Consider the following 25,530-nt stretch of genomic DNA (forward strand, 5'->3'; position numbering starts at 1 on the left):
CATGATGCTGCTTATTAATCCAGTTGTGAGGATTTTTGTTTTCTTTATGTTGAGGTGTAATCCATACTGAAGGCTGTAGTCTTTGATCTTCATCAGTAAGCGCTTCAAACCCTTTTCACTTTCAGCAGGCAAGCTTGTATCATTGACATCTCACAGGCTGTCAATGAGTCTTCCTCCAATCCTGATGCCCCACTCTTCTTCATGTAGTCCAGTTTCTCTGACTAGGTGCTCGGCATACAAACTAAATAAGTATGGTGAAAGGCAACAACCTTGGCGCACATCTTTCCTGATTTTAAGCCACACAGTATCCCCTTGTTCTGTTCAAATGACTGCTTCTTGGTCTACGTACAGGTTCCGCGTGAGCACAATTAAGCGCTCTGGAATGCCCATTCTTCGCAATACCTTTGCAGTCAATAAAACACAGGTAAATATTTTTCTAGTATTCTCTGCTTTCAGTCAAGATCCATCTGACATCAACAATATCCCTCATTCCACGTCCTCTTCTGAATCCAGATTGAATTTCTGGCAGTTCCCTGTTGATGTACTGCTGCAACCGCTTTTGAATGATCTTCAGCAAAATTTTACTTGCGTGTGATATTAATGATGCTGGCAGCTAGGGATGGCCAAATGACCTTGTTCTGGCCAACGAGACACATGGTAACGTCTGCTGGGGCTGGGTACTTCTGGGGAACCTTTTGCCCTATGGTTAAAGACACACAGACCAGATAGGTACTGCCCTTTTCCCTACTTCTTCCTGCTTTGAACATAGGTATGATGCCAGAAGCTGCAGCAGCCATCTTATACCCACAGGGTAAAGGCCAAGAGAACTTCAGAGATGCTGGGACTGACACTATTGAGCTGCTGAGCCATACCAGGCAGCTACCTACCACCAGATTTCTTGTTCTGTCAGGAAAATGAACTCCTCTTTGTTTAAGTATTGATAGCAGACTTTTCTGTTTCTTGTAGCCAGAAGTGTTCTTAACTGACTTGGTAGGTAACTCAATCAGAGACACAAGATGACCTTTGCTAGAAATAACGGGACATCCCCTTAATCTTTCCTCCTGGACAAGACTAAGGCAGAATACAGCTGTGGAAGCACCTGTAGGCACCTCCCAACCACAAGGGGAGCATGAGCCTGTCTGAGGACAGGGAGCCAGGGACAAAGGGAGAGATGGTGAATGCCAGTGACATTACAGAGCTTCCTCACCAGCCAGCCTGAAAGAAGGTCTGTCTTGGACTTACTGTGAGCCAATCTTTCTTTTCTGCTTAAGCCAGTTTGGCTCTCTGACACTTGCAAACTAAAGGAGTCCTGATTAATACAAATAAGCCCTCATTTGTTCAGTGGCCAGCCAACCAGCCCCCAACTCTAAATCTTGGCATTTCTTGACAGTTCATCCACCGTGATCAACAATGAAAGGCCACAATCAAGAAAAATGACCACCACTCACCTTCTTTTTGTTTCTTCTGTTCAAGTTTCATCTTCTTTGTCAATAATTTCTTCTCTTTTAACTTCTGACTGCAAACATAAAATGCATTGACTCAACTATTTTACTGCATATCTGAGAAAAATAAATACTTACTTATGGCATCTTTAAAAAGTTTATAATTAAACGAGCATTACAGTAACAATGTGAAACAAAACAATTTCTCATGATTCTGCTACTCCAACATTATCAGCACTAACAAGCTGTTTTCATTACGTATCAAGATCAAATCCTGGGGAGTTCTGAGGTGACTAAAGCAATCTCAGAAATACTGGAGATGCTTTTTCATTCCAAGAAATTTAGGGACTGTTATCAGCTCTCTATAAGTTGAGGGCCATTTATTAAACACACACACAACCTAAATAATCATGTAGTCGCTTGAGGAGGTCACAGACCCTAATTTAAGGAAGAAGATAAATGAGAAGTTTGCTTACAGCACCTCGTTAAACCTGATGTTAAAATATAGAAGTGAAGGAGACACTGAAATCCACGCAACTACCTAAGTGCTGATTACTAAGCTCTGGAGACTCTGAAACCAGTTGGGGGTAAGTGACTTAATCTCTCCCTAGGTACCGGAAGAAAAGTCATCCCTCTGCTGGTTTGTTCTAGCATAGGTCGTAATACCCAAGACCTCTACAGGTGATACAGGTGACCTTTTGACTGCAAGGACTCAACTCACTCACCAATCATCTACTTTCACATTTCCTGCCCTGAAGCCTACTTGTGGTTATGTGGTGACACGATGCCCTTACCGCTTCTTCCGACGCTTTGCAGTCTGCTCCTCTGCAGCAATTCTGTTCCTTTCTAGTCTCTTCTGAAACTCTGCATCCAATTTTTGCTGCAAAAAACACATCACTTAAACACATCTTGATCTGGGTAGACTGTAGGAGGTTTCACTTGGGCTGGGTATGAGAGTTCTAGAAGTTACACCATTGGGGTTGCTACATGTACCACCTGGGCCCCCAGGGCCACTTTAGCTTTCAGGTGTTGCTCCACAGGCTGGGCAGAAAATCAATGTATGGCTCTCTGACGGCAAAGTAACTCTTTCCGTTTGTTAAGATAACACTCACATGCAAAAAAATATAAAAGAGAAAGTATGAGAGAGAGCACACTCTGTACTCCTTGAGGGCAGAGGCAGTACTGAGGTCTCCATTTAGCCAGGGCCGAAGACAATGACTGCAGCTCATCAGATGGAATGGTCAGGGCCAGAAGGGTGGAATTTTCAAGTCCTAACCCTAGCTTTAAGAGCCCTGGTGATGCAATGGTTAAGTGCTTGGCTGTTGACTGAAAGGGTGGCAGTTCAAACATACCCAGCGGCTCTGGAGGGGAGGGGAAGAGCTGGTGATTTGCTTCCGTAAATATTACAGCCAAGAAAACCCTATGGGGTAGGTTTACTCTGCCACATGGGGTCACTATGAGCTGAAATCAACTTAACGGCACCTAACAACAATCCTAGCTATGGCTATTGAATGAATGATTCTAAAGCAGCCATCACCTGCCACTAAACACACACACACACGAATATGTATCTATTTCTCTTGTACTATTTCTTTCTGACGGCAAGACTTCGGTTTGCTTTCTTTGACCATGCCATCAGGAAAGACCAATCGCTAGGAAAGAACATCTTTATTGGTAAAGTAGATGGTCAGAGAAAATGAGAGAAACCCTAAAACAGATGGACTGACACAACAGCCACGACAATGGACTCAAACACACCAACAATCATGAAGATGGCAAAGAACTGGGCAACACTTCCTTCTGTCATACATGCGGTTGCCATGAGTTGGTGCCATCTGGATGGCACCTAACAACAGAAAAGCATTTACAGACTACAAAGACGTTTACTATTATAAAGTGTCATCTCTTATTTCTTCCAGTCATAGCCACCATGGTCAATGAGGCATAAATGAAGGAGCTAGCAAACGAAGAAGAGGTGGCTTCACCAGCCCTGCTGTTTGCACTACAGGGTTGCACGGGTCTGCTTTGAGTGAAACAAAATAACATAGCTCTGTCTCTGAGAGCCGAAAATATGAAATAAAAAGAAGAGCCTCCTTTTAAGTAGAAAACAGCTTTAATTTGGTGAAAGCTAGAAGGCAAACCACTTAAACCTAAAAGCATTTGGTGTCTGTAGAAGCTCAGCTGAAAATGTCTTACTCTGTGCTGCTGAAGAAGCTGAATTTACCACCAAGTAAACTGAATGGAGACCCAGCTGGCTGTCAAATGTGGCTGAGGCCGGGTCTCAAGCAGGAGTAAGTCTGCCCTCTCCCTGTCAGTGGGGATACTGTATCCATCAGTCAGTGTAAAAGGGTGAGGATTCTTTTGCCTCTAACCATTTTTTTTTTAAAACCTCAGAGCCCATCTTGCCGTCCAAAATAAAAACCTCAGTGTTGCATAGATGTCAAGGTTTGTGAAACTTTTTTCTGTATTTTCCCTGAATATTTAATCGATATATAAAAACATCAGACTAATTTATGGTGTTTGAGACAATAGCCTGCTCTACTTCCTCCCCTCCAAAGTAGTTTAAAAATAAAAGCACTTCTGCTAGTTTCTGTATTCAGAGCTTTGTTTCTTTCTGATGCAGGCAAACCCATCTCAGTGACCTGGTACAGCTGTGTGGAAACCACCTGAAACTTCCCACTAGGAATGAAAATATCACTACCAGAAGATGGCAGTAGCTTAAGAAGAACCACCAAATTCTGGGAGCCCAGAAAGGCTGCACGGGACAAGCAAATGCCCGGTGAAAACAACCACAGCAACGATTCCAAATCAGAAGGATTTTTCCTAACTCAATTCTGGCCATTCCAGTAAGTTCTTACATATTTTCTTCTGTATCTTGGCTGTTTCTTTGGTTTAATTTTTTTTCCCTAATGTTTGTTTTGAAAATTTTCAAACACAGAAAAGATGAAAGAATTATACAGTGCATATATCCTCCACCTAAATTCTACAATTAACATTTTGCTTTACTTGCTTTATCACATATGCCTCTATCCATCCATCAATCCATCTTATTTTTCTGATGCATTTCAAAGTAAGCTGCATACATCAGGACATTTTACTCTTAAACATTTAAGCATGCATATCATTAACTAGAATTTAGTATTTGCTTATGGTTCTTCTTTTCCTTTTAAGGTAACGCAAAATGTCCAAACCTTCAGTGTACAATTTGATCGCCCTAGAAAGTTTCCTCAAACCTCTTCCCAATCAGCTCCTGTTCCTACACCCCACCCGAGACAACCACCATGGTGAATTTTTTTTCCCACATAGATCAGTTCTGCCTATTCTAGAAGATCACATAAATGGAATCATACAACATGGTGTCTTTGATGCAGGGCTTCATGAACTCAGTATGTTTTAAGAATTATTCACGTTGTTGCATATATCAGTAGTTCCTTTTGATTGATAAATAGCATTGTATTTTATAAATATTATTTGTTTTAATTTTTAAAAGCATTTTATTTGCTTTATATGGGAAGAGTGGATTCTTTTAAATTATTAGAAAGTCAAATACTACTGGGTAAAGTGGCTTTCTCTTCATAAAAGCAGACAAATACCATTTTAAAGTATCTGAATCTCTCTAAAATGCACAAATATGCTCTATGAAAAAACAGGCATCATGGCCAGACTGTGGAAAAGGACTTTTTGGGTATGTTTTAAGATTAAGAACAAGAAGTAAACCCTTACATACAGTGTCAGAGGAGAAGTCAGATGTATATTTGGAAAATCAAAAGGAATCAGGCAAAGGTCCTGGACAGAGTGGGAGAAAATGTAGAACAAAATTCAAACTGATAAAAAAGACCAGACTTACTGGTCTGATGGAGACTGGTGGAACCCCTGAGACTATGGCCCTTCGATACCCTTCAGACCTGAACAGAACCCGCTCCCAGAGACCACCTTTCAGCCAAATGACAGACAAGTCTATAAAGTGAACAATAACATCTGTGAGGAACGTGCTCCTCAGAACAATCAACCATGCAAGGCCAAAAGGGCAGCATTTGCCCAAAAACAAAGTTCAGAAGGCAGGAAGGGGCAGGAAAGATGGGAGAATGGAAATAGGGAACCCAGGGAGGAAGGGGGCAGAGTGTTGTCACATTGAGATGATTGCAACCAATGTCACGAAACAAAATGTACGTAAACTATTGAACAGGAAACTAATTTGCCCGTAAACTTTCACCCAAACCATAGTAAAATGTTAAAAAAAAAAAAAAAAAAACAGATGTTCCAAAAAATTATAAAGAAAACCCTACCACTCAGATTATTTCTGTTGAATATTTTGGTGACTAGTTCTTCAGATATGTTCTGATATATATTTGATTATGCTATTTTTACATTATGAAAATAAAAAATAATCAGTCACTAAAAAAAAAAAAAAAGGAATCAGGCAAATAATATTTGATTTTTATTAATAGTAAGGTAGGCAAATGAAGGAGACTGAGTCGGAATTGACTCGATGGCAACCGGAAATACATGAGTCGGAGCCCTGGTGGCGCAGTGGTTAAGAGCTTGGCTGTCAACCAAAAGGTCAGCAGTCTGAATCCACCAGCCACTCCTTGGAAACCCTATGGGGCAGTTCTACTCTGTCCTATAGGGTCACTGTGAGTCAGAATCAACTTGACAGCAGTGGGTATACAAAGGTCAGGAGCCCTGGTGACACAGTGGTTGAAGTGCTTGGCTGCTAACTGAAAGGTCAGCAGTTTGAACTGACCAGCCGCTCTGTGGGAGACAGATGTGGCAGCTGCTTCCGTAAAGATTACAGCCCTGGAAACCCTATGGGGCAGTTCAACTGTTCTACAGGGTCGCTATGAGTCAGAATTGACTCGACAGCAACAGGTTTGGCTTTTTTTTTTTTTTTGGTTTATACAAAGGTCAGCATACTTTTTTCTGACTATAACCAGTCGCTGTTAGTTGATTCTGGCTCATGGCGACCCCATGTGTGTCAGAGTAGAACTGTGCTCCATAGAGTCTTCAGAAGTAGATTGCCAGGCCTTTCTTTGGGCTCCTCTGTGTGGACTCAAACCTCCAATCTTTTGGTTAGCAGCTGAGCACATTAACCATTTGCACCACTTAGGGATTCCTATCACTCACAGCCAGTTATAAAATATAAAGAGCTACCCAACATCACTGTTACCAAAAAATTTAAAATACATTTCAACAAATGTGGTGACAGAGATGCAAAATCTCTACAGCACATCGAGAGAGAAAAGAATATTTAAACAAATGAAAAAAGACACAAAGTTTCTAGATGGGATGACTAAACATAACATCCTTTCTCATTCAAGTTAAGTTACAGATTCAACTCAATTCTAGCCAAAAATCAAACAAGAGTTTTGGTGGGGATAAAAATCATTCCAAAATTCAATTAGAAAAATGAAACAGGTGAAATGTCCAAAAGGGTTTTTAAAAAAGAGCACCAGGAGAGTGGTTTCTGGCCATTCCAGCCAATTAATAGAAAGCCTAACAGTTCTTAAAGTACAATTTCTAAAGTAATTCTTAAGCTCTTAAATTAACCTTCTAACTGAATTTCTAGCCTTAAAGCTAGAAAACCTAAATTCTCAAAGAAGCAGACGCACAAAAGCACACCACTACTCACACCAAACACACAGTTAACTGGAATTATACGCATTCAGCCCAAACCAGAGAGGACAATAGAGACATAAAAAGTTATTGGAAGATGTATGTGGGAAATCCTGCTTGCCATTCCATTTCACGGCCAGGATGGGAGAGGGGAATCTGCTCTGCCCTTCCACACACAAGGGAGTCTCCTCACCCATTCTTCTCCTAGTGGGAGCATCATGCTGTCCTGAGACTGACTGAGGAGCAACCTGGACTTTGCTTGATGTCTGCTTTGTGAGCAAACTTTAGAAGGCAGTTCTCACACAAGCCATGACCAGCTGTAACTACTACTTTCCAAACACTCTTTTCTAAAGGTGGTTAAGTACATGTTGCCCAGACCCAAAGGCTCAGTCCACCCACTCCCTCACTGACCTTCTCAGCCATGGCATCCATGTAGTCTTGTCGCTGGTATTCTCTACGGCGCAGGTGCCTGTACACGTGGAACTCTCCACTGCCGGCCCCAGCACTCGAACCTGTAGCCAGGACAGTACAGAGTTCTTGACAAAATCCAGTTACCAACACAGTCTAACCGTTACCAAAGGGGATCAAAGAAAGAAACTGAAAGTAACAGGAGGGACCATGTCTGCTTTTTTTTTTCCATATTATATCCCAGAACCTAGCACAGTGCCTCACAGGCATCATTAAATATTTGTTACATGAATGTTGAATGCAAAGTCACTAAAAATTCCAGTCTAAGATACTATTAGAGGAATAGGAGATGGCGGTTCAGCGACCAGTAACTTAGAAGACAACCTGTGACCTTCCACTCAAGATGATTTCACATTTGGCATGTTAGGTTTCTACTGAGTTAAAAAGATGTTCACGATATATTATGTGGAGAAAGTAGGTTACAAAACAGTACGTGTAAAACAAACAAATTTTTGTAAAAACATTTTTTCTTAATCATGAGTGGCTTTGACTATAAAGAGGTTCAGAAGGCAATACCAGAATATTATAAGCAGAATAATGGAATTATAGGTGGTTCTAACCTTCTTATACCTTTATTTATTTATATTTATTTCTTACAATTAGTATACATTAATTTATAATCCAAAAACAATAATAAAACTGTTTCCATTAGGAGTCCCTGGGTGTTGCAAATGAGTAAGTGCTGGATTACTAGCCAAAAGGTTGGCGGTTTGAACCCATCAAGAGGCGCCTTAGAAGACAGACCTGTCGATCTGCTTCCGAAAGGTCACAGCCTTGAAAACCCTATGGAGCAGTTCTAGTCTGCACACATGGGGTTACCATGAGTTGGAACTGACACGACAGCAACTAACAACATGTGGACACGTGTGCATCAAGTAACATAAATGAGACACTGGGCACAAAGAGGATCCAAAGCAAAAAAAAACCAAAAAACCCTGGTAAAACTATTTCCATTAAGAAAAAAACAATACAATGCATTATTAAGAATAATGTAGAAGAAAATTCTTTAATGTCAATCCATAAAAAACAATATTCCTTCATTTTTTTCCCCTATCAGAGATCTCATACTAACAGGGTTTATATGTCTATGCTTTAAAAATTGTATTTACACACACACACACACACGACATTACCCATAACATCTCGGACAAATTCTGGTGGCGGTCGAGGTGCCCATTCACTCATTTTTTCTGGAATTGGAACTGATTTGTCCTGTAACATTTAAACACAATATTCAAAAACAAAGGCATTTATAAATATGACCCTGCTGACAGAGTCACATCTCCTATAACCCAAGAATTTTAACTAGGGTAGTGACGCAGGATTGCTCTGCTCCTTGGATCCAGAGCTGATTTTATGTTCTTCCTTCTGTCTATGCTTTACTTCATCCAGTATACCCTGGGGCATTTCACAGCCCACAGCCTTGCCAGGGCTATATTTATTTTTCCTGAACAGAACCCAGAAATGTAAGTCACCGGTTATGGCTAGAAATCGCTAACTCTAACACTACTAAAGGAGAGTCAACCCTTTCCAGTCAAACTATAAGAAACCTTCTCATCCAACTGTTTTTATGATTGAGGAGACTGAGGCCCGCTCTGGGGAGTGACTAGCCCAAGGTGTTTCGGTCAGTGCCTAACAGTGGGTGCTCTTTTGAAGAAAATAAACCCTTCGGCTAACCCACGGATTCTATCTTTTCACTCTAACGCTTTTGTTGGAAGTTCAACTGCAGGGTCTGAGCGCACGGAAGCCGCTCCACAGCGTCCTCATCAGGGATGGGATCCAACAGATGACAGACAGGAAGCTCACTACCTCCGGGGCAGCCTACTCCTTCCTAAGGACCAAGGGCTGGTCATGGGGTTCGGGTACTGAGTTCCAGAATTGGAGACGAGGAAATAGAAAGGCGGGTCCGCGAGCCCCCAGAGAGGCCGGGAACGGAAGGGGGTGGACTCGGTGAGGCCGTCGAGCCGGCGCCTCATCTCACCGGGTTCTTCATGAGCCGTTCCAGCTTGAGCTTCTGCTCCTCCGCCGCATTCTTGGGAATGACGAGCGCCTGCGGCTCTTTCTTGGGCCTGGGCGGTCGCACCGACGAGGCGGCTGAGCTCGCCATGGCAGCTTTCCTGCTTCCCAGACAAACGACAGCGCCGGCGCACACCTATGACGACAGAGCCGCGCGCAGAGACGCAAGCGCCTGCTCTTAGTACGGACGGGATAGGGCGGAGCGCCAGCCAAAAGGAACCTGCTGAATATTCATGAGCCCGAAGCCGGCGTGAGTTATTTTGATCAAAGCTGTTTGATTTCATTTACTGTTTCTGAACAAATCAGTGCGGCCAAACCCGGCGTCCCTGGGGGAAGAGATGGCCCTGCGTGCCCCGAGTGGTCCGGCCCCAGGTGACCTCTCCTCCCTCCCGTGCTCTTCGTGGCACGACGGCGCAGACCCACTAATGGCCCTCACCATCTTCTCCCGGCCGCCCCGGGCCTTTGTCCTGGCTGTTCCTTGGGTCTGGTGCCCTCCCCCTCCCATTTCTGACTATCTTCTGTTCTTTTGTTTAAGACAGCGCGCAAATGTGTCTCTGTGAGCTCCGTGATGACTGGGGCCTTGTCTCCTTCGCCTACCTCGAATTACTGTGCACCTGGCACCCAGGAAATACACCCTGGCTAAGTGAATGAGCCTTTCTTATGAGAAAGAGCAAAGGAGCCCCTCACATCTGGGAGCTGGGCTGGCTCTCAGAGGTAGGCCTTGGTGTATTCCGATTGAAGATAAACAATTTCACAGGACGCTAATATGACACAGGCCATCTGTGACTGTGATGGATCAAAACATAAAGAAAACGGCTCTGTAATCATATTTGAACTCGGGCAAAAACAAGAATATTGCTCTAACCAGAAAAAGACCAAACGTCTCCCCGTACTGGCTAATATGAGTGACTGATGCTTATTTATAGCATTAGCCTTGATTCACTCCTCTCGTTTTAAGTATTTATTGATACCCAGTAATAGAGCTGCCCCTGCTTTTTATTTATTTATTTTTATTTTTCCCATACAAAAATTTATACATACATTGTTAGGTGACTCTAATTGCTCTCCCCATACTGTGATAGCACACTCCTCCTTTCCTCCCTTGATTCCCCATGTCCGTTCAACCAGCTTCTAACCCTCTCTGCCTTCCCATCTCACCTCCGGACAGAAGCTGCCTGTTTAGTCTCTTGTATCTACTTGAGCTAAGAGGCACGCTCCTCACGAGTATCACTTTATGTCCCACAGTCCAGTCCAATCCCTGTCTGAAGAGTTGGCCTCGGAAATTGTTTTATTTCTGGGCTGACAGAGAATCCAGGGGCCATGCTTTCCAGGGTACCTCCAGTCTCAGTCAGACCATTAAGTCTGGTCTTATTAGAATTTGAGTTCTGCACCCCACCTTTCTCCTGCTCCATCTGGGACTCTGTTGTGTTCCCTGTCAGGGCGGTCATTCGTGGTAGCTGAGCACCATCTAGTTCTTCTGGTCTCAGGCTGATGAAGTCTCCGGTTTATATGGCCCTTTCTGTCTCTTGGGCTAATACTTTCCTTGTGTCTTTGGTGTTTTTCATTCTCCTTTACTCCAGGTGGTTGGGACCAATTGATGCATCTTAGATGGCTGCTTGCAAGCTCTTAAGATCCCAGACGCCACTCAACAAAGTAGGATTGCCCCTGCTTCTTGACAGCATATAATCCAGAGTAAAAGGCTGCTTACTGGAACCCTCCCCAAAATCACTTAATATAAGCCCCAATCCCACAGTAAGTGCTTTTTAACACCCTCGTATGGAGGGTAGGCGCCCTGGTGGCACAGTGCTTAGGAACTTGGAGGTTAACCAAAAGGTTGGCAGTTTGAATCCACCAGTTGCTCCTTGGAAACCCTATAGGGCAGTTCTACTCTCTCCTATAGGGTCACTATGAGTCGGAATCAACTCGATGGCAACGGGGTTTACTGAGGGTTTTCCTCCTTGTGGCTCATGTACAGCTGTAGATGTGTTCCTGTTGGTTTTCTTGTTTATCATTTGTCACCCCCTAGAAAGTGGAAGCCCTATCTTGTTATCTGCTGTATTCCCAGTATCTGAGGCAAAGTCTCAATCACGGCAAGGCACTCAATAAACATTTCCTGGATGGACATGGGATTTTAGGGCCCATGCATCTCCATTTTGCTGCTGCTGCCTGCTCAGCCTGCTTGGCCTGGACAGCTCTCCTACTGCATCCCCAGTGGGACAGACAGGTGGACAAGTGAAAGGTGCCCAGTGGGTGCTGCATTAGCTCTCTAAAGGCCAGTCCTGGCTGCCTGGTGGATTCCCATAGATACCAAGGATGATGAATTAGGACAAGTCCTTGGGTAGCCCACCTGCCACTGGAACCTGGGAAGGGTTTGGCCTTGGTAGGGGCAGAGGCCATGCACACATATTCACCCTAAGCAAGTCCTCACCGTTTGCCTCTTCACCAGCCTGAGAGCTCCTTGAGGGCTGGGCCAGAATCCCAGCATCTGACCCTGGCCTGGTGCAGAATAAGTGCTTCCAGAATGCAGAATGCGTGGGGAACAGAGGAATGAGGGAGGCAGGGAAGGAAGGAGGGAGAGAGTTTATGACTGCTGGAAAAAAATGAGTGAATTAATGTGTAAATGAGATGATCAAGTGAATGAATGAATAAGGAAGTGAGTGAATGAGTATGGGAAAGTTTGAATGAATAATATAAGTAAATGGAACTCAACGAATGAATGAACACACCAGACAGTAAATTAGCAAAGAGTTACAGAGCCAGAAGGGCAGGGGCAGCGTCTGCTTGGCACTCCCAGCTCAGGATCTGGCACAGATCTGGTGCTTGGCAGATAGCTGCTGGATGAAAGTTAAATGAATGACTGAAGTGAATGAACGCACGAAGTTGGGGGAATGTGAAGGAGCTGGTAATAACAACATCAATGGCTAAGGCTGCTCTAAGTGTTTTGAACATATTTATCATCCTAATTTTTCACACAAGGAGACTGAGGCTCAGAAGGATAAGTGATTGGCTCAGGGTCACACAGATTCAAACCCAGTGTCTTGGTTATCTAGGGCTGCTGTAACAGAAATACCACAAGTGGATGGCTTCAACAAATGGAAGTTTATTCTTCACAGTCTAGTAGGCGAGAAGTCCAAATTCAGGGCGTCAGCTCCAAGGAAAGGCTTTCTCTCTCTGTTGGCTCTGGAGGAAGGTCCTTGTCATCAATCTTCCCTTGATCTAGGAGCTCCTATGTACAGGAAGCCTGGGTCCAAAGGACACGCTCTGCTCCTGGCGCTGCTTTCTTGGTGGTATAAGGTCTCCATGTCTCTCTACTCTCTTCCGTCTTTTATATCTCAAAAGAGACTGGTTGAAGACACAACTTAATCTAACTGCCAATAATCCCACCTCATTAACATCATAGAAATAGGATTTACAACACATAGGAAAATCACATCAGATGACAAAACGGTGGACAATCACACAGTGCTGGGAATCATGGCCTAGTCAAATTGACAGATATTTTGGGGGGACACAATTCAATCCATGACACTCAGCCATCTGACCCTGGGTCTATGAGGGCTTGAGTGGGCATGTGACTCACAGATGGATGAACCAAGCAGATCCTGGTGGGAGCCTTTTATGTGGTGCCCTCCTAGGGTACCCAGGAGTACCTGAGTGGTACAAAAAGTTAAGGTCTTGACTACTAGCCAAAAGATTGGCAGTTCAAACCCAACCAAGGTGCCACAGAAGACAGATTAGGCAATATGTTTCTGAAAGACCACAGCCTTGAAAACCCTATGGAGCAGTTCTACTCTGCACACCTGGATCACTGTCTTAGTCATCTAGTGCTGCTATAACAGAAATAGTACAAGTAGATGGCTTTAACAAAGAGAAATTTATTCTTTCACAGTCTAATAGGCTACAAAGTCCAAATTCAGAGCATCAGCTCCAGGGGAAGTCTTTCTCTCTCTGTCAGCTCTGGAGGAAGGTCTGTGTCATCAATCTTCCCTTGGTCTGGGAGCTTCTCTGCGCAGGAACCTCAGGTCCAAAGGACACGCTCTGCTCCCGGCGCTGCTTTCTTGGTAGTATGAGGTTTCCATGTCTCTCTGCTCACTTCTCTCTTTTATATCTCAAAAAAGATTGGCTTAAGACACTACCTAATCTTATAGACCTCAGCAATATAACTGCCGCTAATCCATTTTATTACATCATAGTGATAGCATTTACAGCACACAATCATGCAATACTGGGACCTAGTTGACATATTTTTGGAGGACACAATTCAATCGATGACAGTCGCCATGAGTCGGGATCAACTCGATGGCCACTAACAACAACAAATCCTAGGCCTGAGACCAGATTTGAGTTCCTGCTACCTGGAAGGAAAGGGGTCCCTCCCTCTCCCCTACGCCGCAACGCCGGCTGCCCCACAAGAGTGGATTCAGACCTGGAGTGCCGCCCTCTCTGCCACCAGAGGGCAGCAAAACTCCACCCAGGCCAACGCCACGGCTTGCGCCCAGGAGTCCATCTACTGGGCTCTCTGATCTACCTTTCCTGAAACTCAGAGCTAGGCAACTAGGGAGTCAGGGCTACCGCCTAGTGAGACACCAGTGCTTTCAGCCTAGCTGACTTGGTATCAAGGTTTGGCTTCACCTGGTGGCACAGTGGCTAAAAGCTATGACTGCTAACCAAAAGGTTGGTGGTTCGAATCTACCAGCTGCTCCTTGGAAACCCTATGTGGCAGTTCTGCTCTGTCTTACAGGGTTGCTATGAGTCAGAATCCACTCGACAACGGGTTTTTTTTTTACACTGGAGTATGGGCATGGGCAAGGAGCTTAACCTCCCTGAGCCTGTTTCTTTATGTGCAAGATGGAGACAAACAAACCTACCCTTGACACTCGTCATGGATAAAATGATGTGATGGATGTGACCAGCACAGAGCCTGACACTCAATACTAGGTGACCAACCATCCCAGTTTGGTCCCCCATGGGTTTTCTAGGACATGGGGCTTTTAGTGCTAAAACCAGAAGAGTCCCAGGCAGATTGGGTCAGTTGGTCACCCTAGAGAGGTGGACACTTGTACCTCAATTCTTTGAGTTGCAGTTGGTACTTAAAACACTAAAACAGTAAAGTTTTTTTAATAAATACAGTCATGTGCCACATAACATCTGTTCGGGCAATGTCACACTGCATTTACGCCTGTGGTATGGTGAGCCATCTGGGGGATGCCCACAGCCTAATTTGGCAGCAAGCCCGCCTTGTCGCCCCCCAACCCATGGGAACAGACGCCCCTGCCTCTGGGAGGAGTGGGCGCCCGATCCTGCTCCTGAGTGCCCAAAATAGCAGGCAACACGGGGCCCAGCTGGGGCGGGGTCACCGGGTCACTGAGACTGCTCCCCTGCTGCCCAGGCCCACACCTGGCACCTGGATCCTCCCCACTGTGACCTTCACAGGGCTGCGGGCCGTGCACTGGGTGGGACCTGGCCAAATAATCACCTGAGGCGTCCATAGTGGGAGCTGCCTGGGCCACATGCTCCAAAGCAGCCCCCAGGCCCATGCACACAGAAGCCCCATGCCCCCCGATTCAGGTGTTCACACAATATCCAAATGATATAACATCCTATTTCACGTAACATATCATGGGCATTAAGTGATACATGACTGCATTTCATAATTTGAGTTTCTCTCTGAATTAGTGTAAAATGGTGGGAATAGTAATACTGTTGGTAGCATCATCAGAACCTGTCTGACTTTAGGGGGGTTAATGCAAATCAAGATCAGTCCAAGGCTGATCCCTCTGAAGTGGAGGTCAGACATACCTCCACTCTCCAGCCTTTTCACCAATTCTGACACCAGTTGTCCCTCCCATGGCACTCTCTACTTCTCTTCTGGGTTTGATAATCTGTTGCAATGGCCACATAGAACTCACAGACCATACTTACAGTCAGGTGGTTTATTAAGAAATGGTACAGTTCGGGATCAGGATTGACACGTTACGACTCAAGATTAGGATCGGGAAGCATGTAGGCAAAGTCTCCCTTTTTCAGTGCAAGACGTTCTCTCAGCTCCTCATGGCTGGGCAGGCCTCCTCTCAGCCCCCTGAGGACAGGCCTCCTCTTGGTCCCCTCAAGTCAGACTCCTCTTGGTCCTGCAGTCTATTGTCCCTGATTCTGCCCCTGGGCCCCTTCTGGGCTTCTCACTGTCTTCAGTGTTAAAGCCCTTGACCCATGTTACAGCTCTTTTAGGAGTTCCTTGTCCCCTCTCTCTCTGCTGTTTCTTTCTTCCTTCTGCTTCTCTTCCTGCTTTTTTCTGTCTTAAAAACATCTCTGCAGCTGGCTGCTTAAATACACAAACTCCTTGACAATTTCAAGGCATGGCATTCCCACTAGGGCCACCAACTGACCAATCCACTCTCGGTAGGCCATAGACACGTCATTTGGATAGTAGGCTATAACTTACCTAATTTGCATAGTCTATTGACCAATACCTGCAGGGTGCATACCAATCACAGGGCAGGCTGCATCCCAGGGCCAGACAAAAAGTATCAAACTTCAAGTTGTTTACAGATTACCCAGGAAATGTTAATCAACCTGGCAAAAGTAACCCTCTGGGGTAGAAAACTAGGGCAAAGCTAACTTCTCCAGGCCTAGGGGAAATATCTCCCAAGTTGTTTTTCCAAAGAATGGAGGCAAAAGACCACATAAAGGGACTCATTTCACCACAATTAGTGAGTCCTTGTTCTTTCTACAATGGTCTAGCTCCGTCTCCTGCTGTCAATGACAAGAGAACATTTCCACCAGTGGGGATAAAAACAAAGATGGATAAAAACTTCAGAAAAGGGTTTGTCAGTTTCTTGTAAAGATAAACATATACTTGCCACGTAACCCAAAATAAATGAAAGTATATGTCCACTAAGAGACCTGTACGTGAATGTGTATAGCAGCTTGATTCATAATTGTCAACAGTTGGAAACAACCCAAATGCCCATGAAATTGTGGTGTAATTTGATACAATGCAATACTGCTCAACAATAAAAAGGAAGGAACTACTGATACTTGCAACAATGGATGAATCTCAAAGGCATTATGCTAAGTGAATGAAGTCAAATTCGAAAGGGTACATCCTGAATTATTCCATTTGCTTGACATTCTGGAAAAGCCAAAACTGTAGGAACATGAAACAGATCAGCAGTTGGCAGGGGCCAAAACAAAACAGGCATACAGAAAAGTATACAAAAACAAGACAAACAGCTCAGTGAATAGTCACAAAGCAAACAGCCATATACCAGTATTCAGGTCCAGAGACAGAACACTGCCTGCACCCCAATCCCACTTGTGGGCCTGCCAACCACTGCTCAGTCCCTCTGCCCCAAAGGTAACCACTCTCCTGACTAGATGGTAATTGCTTTGTCGTAGTGAAATACCAGACTTAACCTCTGCTAGAAATAAAAACAAAGAGTTTTATTGAAGGATAAGACATTTTGCGAAACGGGAGACACACAAGCACCCAGGCAGGATGCTGCAGTGTCCTAAATTTCAAGACGAGATTGAGGCTTTTATCAGGTCGAGTAAACAAAGGGCTTCATGTCCACAGGCACCGAAGAGGAACAAGGCAAAAGTTACAAGGGGTTTGTTAAACTATAATCTTTCTTAAACAATTTTCTTAACATCAGTAAGTCTGTTAACATCTTTGGTTATGTTGAACAAGACATTCTGTCAGGAACAATTGAGTCAATTTTCTGTAACAGCTGCATGATTGTCTCTTATTCCTAAAGCTACAAGCTTATGCTTCTACCTTAGTTACAGACTTATAAGGAGTCAGCAGAAATGGAGTGAAGTTTTCAGTGAGTGAATAAAGTCTGATTTTTGAGGGAGTCAGAAGATTAAAACTAAGACTTGGTTGATCGGTGTTTTTACCTCATCTTGGTTACAGAGTTACGAGACAATAGCAGTCCCCATCTTCATTTAAACTAATCGATTCTATTTCCTTACCTCCTGTTGACCAAAGTATTTTCTCTAAGACAAGTTGTGCAGACATTCTTGACAAGCATCTTTCAACAAACAATTCCTCACACTAGCTAAAAATTCTGACACTTGCTCCTTTTATGTTACAAACAGTTAACAAAAAGCTGATTTGTATCTTCAGAACAGCAGAAGCAAAGGATTTTTAGGCCAAGCTGCATTTTTTAATTCAAAATGGTGTCTCAATTTAGGGGTCAACCATTCAGCCATGCCAAGTGCCCCAGTTTTAAGGTTTGTTTACTCATTTCCCCCTTTTGTGGGGGCTGTAGACCACTTAAGATATTACCCACAATGGAGCTGCCCATCTTATACAAGGATTTAATATCTCAGGGATGGCTGCTCTTGTTTGAGCATTGAAGTCCCCAGATGCCAGTTCTTTTATTAGAGGTGGTTGAGCACTATCTGATGTTACCTTGCTACTGGTTCGGGCCTTGTCTTCAGGGTGTGTTGGTGTCTGGTCAGGGTAAGTGTTGCAAACAAGGTCACATTCGAGGAACAACTTGGCATTCCTAAAAGGGTCTGATCCCAGAACTAAACTTCATTTTCCTTAGCAAAATTAGTTTCTTCTAAATACAGGATTCGTCGCAAACCAGATGCCTTGAGGGTTGGCTGTGGCAATGAGAAACATAGTGCGTAATACATTTAACGAGGTTATAATGACAACTACAATGATTAGAAGAATAGGCAGGCTAGCAGAAAGGAGAGCATTCCAGATCTGATGCTTTGGGATAACCAGCTAAAAATATCAAAGAAGGAAGGAATGGTCATGGGAGGAATGATAGGTAGCCAAGAGGACTTTTCGCATATTTCAGAGATATCTTGTTCTACTTCTCCAGAGGTATTTATCCATGAATAATAACAGGTATTGGTGATAGCACAAACTCTTCTTTGCTGAACTAGGAGAAAATTTAGGGATTTCCGGTTATGTAAAACAGTTTTGGCAAGAGATTCTAAATTTTTGTTGAGCTGTCATTCCATCAGCAACATTATCAGCAATTTGAGCCATAGGCCTTAGTGACAGTTATATTGCGGATAGATCTTTCTAGTTCAAATATAGTATAAGAGGGACAAAGGGTTGGAGGAATGACCAGCCCCATCCAGGTTGCCTCGTCAGCAATGGGATTATCTGAGAGGCCAAGTTCTCTCTTCTGTATGGATATTAATTTCAAGTCATTGTTCCATTGTAAGTTGTCATTGTATGAATGGATACTCCTGCGAACTCCAAGGGTACCTAAAGTGCATTGACCTAACATATTCCAACCATCTAAATGTGGCAAAGCCCAAGTATAGGGTGAATCATTGGATCTTTTTCTCAAATAATCTGATCTCTTACATAAAAAGACATATTCAGTTGTGGTATGGAACATACTTGTCCCTGTTTGAATATTAGGAAATGGAATGGACTGATTGGCTCTTTCAAGCCAGTTTGCAGTTAATGAATCATCACAAATGGATAATTGTCCAGATTCTACGTGATCCCAGAGTCGGGCACAAAGTGGGAGATTCTGATCATTTTTAAAACAGTTATCTGCTACTGTGGAATAATATCGAGTGTCATTAATAAAAAGACTGCATGGTGTGGAAAGAATAAAACATTCTAACCACGTATGTGTAAGATTGAAACAGAGAGTTGATGGAGAAGTGGATAATTCTGGAGGTAGCCATAATTTGATGCAAACAATCTGTTTAAATGGTTTTTCAAAATCAATAGTAAAATTAGGTGTGAACTTATAATCTCAGACTGGTACTGAGAGGATCAGTATGGTCTTGTGTAGACTGAGGGGTAGAGTGGTATATCTAGCAGTCAGTCAAATTATTGGTTCTGGCCACTGATTGAGTTAATTCGATAAAAGAATTTTCTTTCCAAGGATCAGAGATGGTTATGATAAACAGAAAGAGAAAACTTAATATAGACTTCATAATGGAGAAAAGATTAACTCAGGTAATATAGTAAAGCAAAAAGAAATTAATGAGCATAAAACATGTTCTTTTTCTAGTAATTCATCATGAGATGTACTCAAGTTGGTAAAATAAAGCTATTTCAAAAAGTTATAAGTATTAGGCAAATGTAACAATTTCAATTACTGGTATGAGGAATAAAAATGTTTAACTTCTGGGTTAGGGTTAAAGACATTCAATGATTATTAAAGCTACTAAGAAATAATTCCACAAGTGAGCAAAAATAGTAAAAACTATTAAAATATCAGCAGTTAAGAAATAGAGTCCAAAGATTTCAGCAGTTTGCATGTAATCTCATTCCGTGATCTTGGAGTCAGCTGTCTGCCTTTGAAGTTGTTTGCTTCTGGTTGCTTTAGTCTGAGTTTCAAATCTCTGGCTGGCTTACAGGTCCAGTAGGAGCTTTAGCCTTCTTTAATTGTGATAAATGAATCCAAGGGTTAATGCCTTTTAGTTTTGCTGCACAAGGGTTAGTTAAAAGAACTAGATAAGGCCCCTTTCAGTGAGGCTCCAAAGAGTCTTTTAATCGGTGTCTTTTCCAATAATTTCCTGCGCTAATATTAAGTAAGAGAGGAGAATCAAATTTATGCTCCTCAAGTGCTTCTTTAATTTGTGAAAAATGTTTCTTAGAGGATTGTATTAGAGGTTGACAGTATTTTAATAATTCAGGTTGTACCAAGGTAAGGTCAGTAGAGGCAATATGAGGAAGGATCATAGGCCATCATAACTATTTCATAAGTAATGAGTTTATAAGACCAAAAGGAGTGTTTCTTAAATTTAAAAGGACCAAAGGGAGAATTTTAGTCAAAGACAAACCTAAAGATTCAGAGAACTTAGTAAGTTGTGTTTTTATTATGCCATTTGTTCTTTCTACAAGTCTGGAGGACTGGAGATGGTAAAGGCAATGCAATCTCTGATATATGGGGGAAGACTTGGCATAATTCTTAAGTAATCTGTCCAGTAAAATGTGTTTTCTGACCACTGCAAAGAATTGTTGGTGCTCCCTAAGTAGGTAGTATGTTTTTGAGGAGCATTATTTGCTACAAAAGAGGAAGTGGCATATTGGCAGGGAAATGCCTCTACCCAACACAAAAATCTACAAATCATTACTAAGACATATTATAACCATTTGAAAGGGAAGCTGGATAAAATCTAATTACCATTCAAGCATAGGTCCAGAAAGCAAAGGGTATTGTCCAGGGGAAGTCTTAAGATATTTCTCAGGGTTATACCAAGGGCAAATAGAGCAATAAAAGACTACATGCTCAGCAGCCTTGTAAAATTTTCCCCACCAGTATTTCTTTAAAATTTCCATCACTTCATGTCTCCCTAGATAAGTGTTCTCATGCAGAGTCTTCATCATAGGGATATGCAAAAGTTTAGGAAGAACAATTTTAGCTTAAGGTCCTAATAATAGTTTAGTGTCAGGGTCTTGGTAACAGCCTGACTTTTTCCATGTTTCAGTTTCATCTGATTGAGCCAACTGTTGATGTTTCAAAAGATTTTCTTTGGTAGGTGCAAAAATACTAGTAATTTCATGGGAAAAGTTCTCTGTAGGTTCTTCCAGAAGCCTCTTTATAAATTCTTTTGTTATAACAGGGGCAACAATAATTTGAGAAGCAGCCTGTTTAGCAGCTGCATTAGCAAGGTTATTTCCTCTAATTTTTTTCAGTTTGGGGCACTCCCTTCGGTTGGTGCGTGTCTATTTTAATCACGGCAATTTCAGAAGGGAGCAGCAAGGCATCTAAAGGTCTGCTAATAAAGCCCCGTTTTTAATAGAATTATCAGAAGAGGATAAAAAGCCTCTTTGTTTCCATACCATCCCCAATCATGAATAACTCCAAAAGAAATTTCAAATCTGTAAAAATACCCACACTTTACTTTAGCAAGTTTACAGGCTAGAGTAAGAACAATAAGTTCAGCTCGTTGGGCTGAAGTAGCTTTGGGAAGTGGCTGGCTTTCAAAGACTTTAGTAGAAGTTGTAACAGCATAACCAACCTGATAATAAGAGCTAAGAGTTGGTTTCAAATAAGAACCATCTAATAATGATATCATATTAGGGTTTGTCAAGGGGGTTTCCTTTAAATCACTAGAGGGAGTCAGAAGTTGTTCAGTGAAGTCTAAACAATCATGAGAATGACAATCATTCTTACCAGCTACAGGGAGAAGGTGGCCAGGTTTAAAGTAGCTACCGTATGTAATCTAATATTTGAGGCTGCCAGAAGAAGAGGTGAATCTGCCAACAGATAAAACTCGAGTTAAAGCAGAATTAAGTAACGCAGACACAGTGGGCAGTACATTTATATCTTAAAAGTTTCCTAAAACTACATCAGCAGTGGTTTTTGCTAATTTGGCTGTAGCAGCTACAGCCCTGAGGCAAGGGGGGTAGGATGTAGCTACAGGGTCCAGCTGCAGGCTATAATAAACTACAGGCCTATTTTGTCCTCCATATTTCTGTATAAGAATACCTAACGCATTACCAGAAACTTCATGTACAAAAAGGGAAAAGTTCAACTGATAGTTAGGAAACTCTAAAGCAAGCATGTTAGTCAAAGCCTTTTTCAAGTTAGTTACCACCCCCTTGATCTTCTGGGGTAAGATTGAATGGATCAGGCTCAGAGGTTTTCAAATATTTGTATAAAGGCTGATCCATGAGACAGAAGTTAGGTATTCAGGCTCAACAATAGCTGCAAAGTCCCAAGAATCGCCTTAATTGTTTCTTTGTTTTAGATAGAGGAAAGGCTGCAATAGCTTCTTTTCTCTTGGGGTCAATAGAAATGCCTTCTGCAGAAAGCAAGTGACCTAAATACTTGCAGAAGGCTGAGCTAATCATAACTTTTCTCTAGAACTTTATGTCTTCCAACAGCTAAATATTTTAATAAGTTCATACTATCCCCAAGGCATGCCTGCTGAGAGGTAGAGCACACGAGTAAATTGTTGACATATTGTAATGAGGTAGACTCATTTGGAAATTGCAGAGGTTGTAAATCTGCATGCAAAACCTGAGAAAAAATAGGCCGGAGCCTCTGTGATACCTTGGGACATGACACTGCAGGTGAATTGTTCATTGTCCCAAGTAAAGGTGTCTTAGTTACCTAGTGCTGCTATACCAGAAATACCACAAGTGAATGGCTTCAACAAACAGAAGTTTATTCTCTCACAGTCTAGTAGGCTAGAAGTCCAAATTCAGGGTGTCAGCTCCAGGGGAAGGCTTTCTCACTCTTTCAGCTCTGGAGGAAGGTCCTTGTCGTCAGTCTTCCCCTGGACTAAGAGATTCTCCACACAGGAACCCCAGGTCCAAAGGACACACTCTGCTCCCAGTGCTGCTTTCTTGGTAGTATGCGGTTCCCCTGTCTCTGTACTCGCTTTTCTCTTTTATTTCTCAAAAGAGATTGGCTTAAGACACAGTCCAATCTTGTAGATTGAGTCCTGCTTCATTAACATAACTTCTGCCTATCCCACCTCATTAACATCATAGTAATAGGATTTACAACACATAGGAAAATCACATCAGATGACAAAATGGTGGACAATCACACAATACTGGGAATCATGGCCTAGCCAAATTGATGCATATATTTTTTGGGGACACAATTCAATCCATGACAAAAGACAAACAAATATTAGTTTTCAGTGTTGACAGGAATACTGAAACATGCATTACAAAGGTCTATCACAGTAAAGCATACTGCATCAGAGGGAACATTAGAAAGTAACAAATGTGGGTTAGGGACAACTAGGAATCTAGGAATAACAATGCAGTTAATTGTAAGTCCTGAACAAATCTCCAGCCTCTGCCATGAGGTTCTTAACTGGAAGGACAGGAGTGTTGCAAGGACTAGTGCAGGAGACAGTTAAGCCTTTACAAATAATAGGAGTTAGTTCTTCCTTTGCTTCTCATTTAAGTGGATACTGGGGAGTCTTGGGCAAGGGTTTAGATCTGTCCAGTTGAATTTTAATAGGTTCAGCAGACAGAACTCATCCAATGTCTGTAGACGTTGTGGCCCACAGTGTTTCGAGGACCTCAGAAATAATTTCAGGGGTTTGATGGTTAAGGTTGTGTATCAACTTGGCTAGGCCATGATTCTCAGTGGTTTGGCAGTTATGATGTAGTTTGGCACCAATTTAAAACATTCACTTTTCCACTGGCTAGGTTTTTTACAATAGTGGCAGAGACCAGTTTTAGGTCTATTGGAGGGTCTAAAACTCCTTGTAGCTGCTGTAATTGAAGGCCCATTAATTTATTTCATTTGTTAGCCTGAGCAGTCGGCTTTGTTTCTGAAGTTAGGGCAAGCTCATGAGCTAAAGTAGTCAATTCCACAGTGGAAACAGCCTTACAATCTAAATGATGTCTTTTAACTAAGGTTGATAATTCAGGTTTGAGGCTAGATATAAGTACTGCATTAAAGGTCCCTTTAGTTCCCTCGTCTAAAGTGTTTAACCTGGAATGTTCTGCAAATTTCTGGAACAACTAGGCTTGATAATTGTACATGCTTTATCTTTGTTTTGCACACAAGAATGGATTTTAGCCCAATCAATTATTGGAGGAAAGGCTTTAGGGATTCTTCAAGTATCTTTGTGCCCCTATTTCAAGCTCCTGTGAGAAGGGTTCCAGCTATTTTGCCTGTACCCATGGCTAAACTGTCTTGGGGATTTTTCCATTCCATGTGTTCCAACCACAGTTTGGCTTCCTCAAACATATGGATTAGTTAATATAAATCAGGCAACCCAGACTGATACGCTTCCGTTAGGATTTAAAATTCTTTAGCAAATTTGTAAGGGTCCTTGTATAAATTTGGAAAATATTTAGCAATGCTATATAGTTCTGTACGAGTCCAGGGAGTAAAAAAAATAATAGAGCTCTTTGAATTTTCTCTTGTGCCCTCCCCAGATTCTTCAGGGCAAATTTTAAAGGCATTTTGTTGTTGTTAGGTGCTGTCAAGTAGGTTCTGACCCATAGCGATCCTATGTACAACACAACAAAACACTGCCTGGTCCTGTGCCATCATCACAATCATTGTTATGCTTGAGTCCATTGTTGCAGCCACCGTGTCAATCCATCTCATTGAGGGTCTTCCTCTTTTTTGATGACCCTCTACCAAGTGTGATGTCCATCTCCAGGGACTGGTCCCTCCTAATAACGTGTCCAAAGTACGTGAGACCAAGTCTCACCATCCTCGCTGCTAAGGAGTATTCTGGCTATACTTCTTCCAAGACAGATTTGTTCATTCTTGTGGCAGTCCATGCTATATTCAATATTCTTTGCATAATTCAAAGGCGTCAATTCTTCTTTGGTCTTCCTTATTCATTGTCAGATTTGTACACATATGAGGCTATTGAAAATATCAAGGCTTCTGTCAAGCATACCTTAGTCCTCAAAGTGATATCTTTGCTTTTTAACACTTTAAAGGGGTCTTTTGCAGCAGATTGCCCAATGCAATACAACATTTGATTTCTTGACTTCTGCTTCTGTGGGTGTTGATTGTGGATCCAAATAAAATGAAATCCTTGGCAACGCCAATATTTTCTCTGTTTATCATGATATTGCTTATTGGTCCAATTGTGAGGATTTTTGTTTTCTTTGTGTTGAAGTGTAAGCCATATTGAAGGCTGTAGTCTTTGATCTTTGTCAGTAAGTGCTTCAAGTCCTCTTCACTTTCAGCAAACAAGGTTGTGTCATCTGCATATCACAAGTTGTCAATGAGTCTTCCTCCAATCCTGATATCATGTTCTTCTTCATATAGTCCAGTTTCTTGGATTATTTGCTCAGCAAACAGATTGAATAAGTATGGTAAAAGGATACAACCCTGACACATACCTTTCCTGATTTTAAAACATGCAGTATCCCCTTGTTCTGTTTGAAAGACTGCCTCTTGTTCTATGTACAGGTTCCTCATGAGCACAATTAAGTGTTGCAAAGAATGAGAAAGGCATTGTAGGAATGGGCTTTAGACTCTCTGCCTTTGGATCTTTAGCAGATTCTTCAGGGAAGAAAGGAAGTTCAGACAGAGTGTTTCTGGAAGGGTAGGAAGGT

At 42.5% G+C, this 25,530-nt stretch overlaps 1 protein-coding gene across 1 annotated transcript in view; it reads right to left on the bottom strand.

Annotated features, from left to right (window-relative positions):
• The window catches only part of PRKRIP1 (PRKR interacting protein 1), a 30,098-nt gene extending 20,451 nt beyond the window's left edge, over window positions 1-9,647 (bottom strand). Inside the window, exons 1-5 of the mRNA XM_023740262.1 lie at window positions 9,505-9,647; window positions 8,657-8,735; window positions 7,467-7,567; window positions 2,237-2,322; window positions 1,449-1,516 (exon numbers count right to left, since the gene is read on the bottom strand). Of these exons, the coding sequence (XP_023596030.1) occupies window positions 1,449-1,516; window positions 2,237-2,322; window positions 7,467-7,567; window positions 8,657-8,735; window positions 9,505-9,630 (460 nt within the window). The 5' untranslated portion in view covers window positions 9,631-9,647. The remainder of the gene's footprint in view (window positions 1-1,448; window positions 1,517-2,236; window positions 2,323-7,466; window positions 7,568-8,656; window positions 8,736-9,504) is intronic.
• Window positions 9,648-25,530: the final 15,883 nt, after the last annotated feature.

The sequence above is a fragment of the Trichechus manatus genome, unplaced genomic scaffold (genome assembly GCF_000243295.1).
Source record: "Trichechus manatus latirostris isolate Lorelei unplaced genomic scaffold, TriManLat1.0 scaffold00151, whole genome shotgun sequence".
NCBI classification, from domain to species: Eukaryota; Metazoa; Chordata; class Mammalia; order Sirenia; family Trichechidae; genus Trichechus; species Trichechus manatus.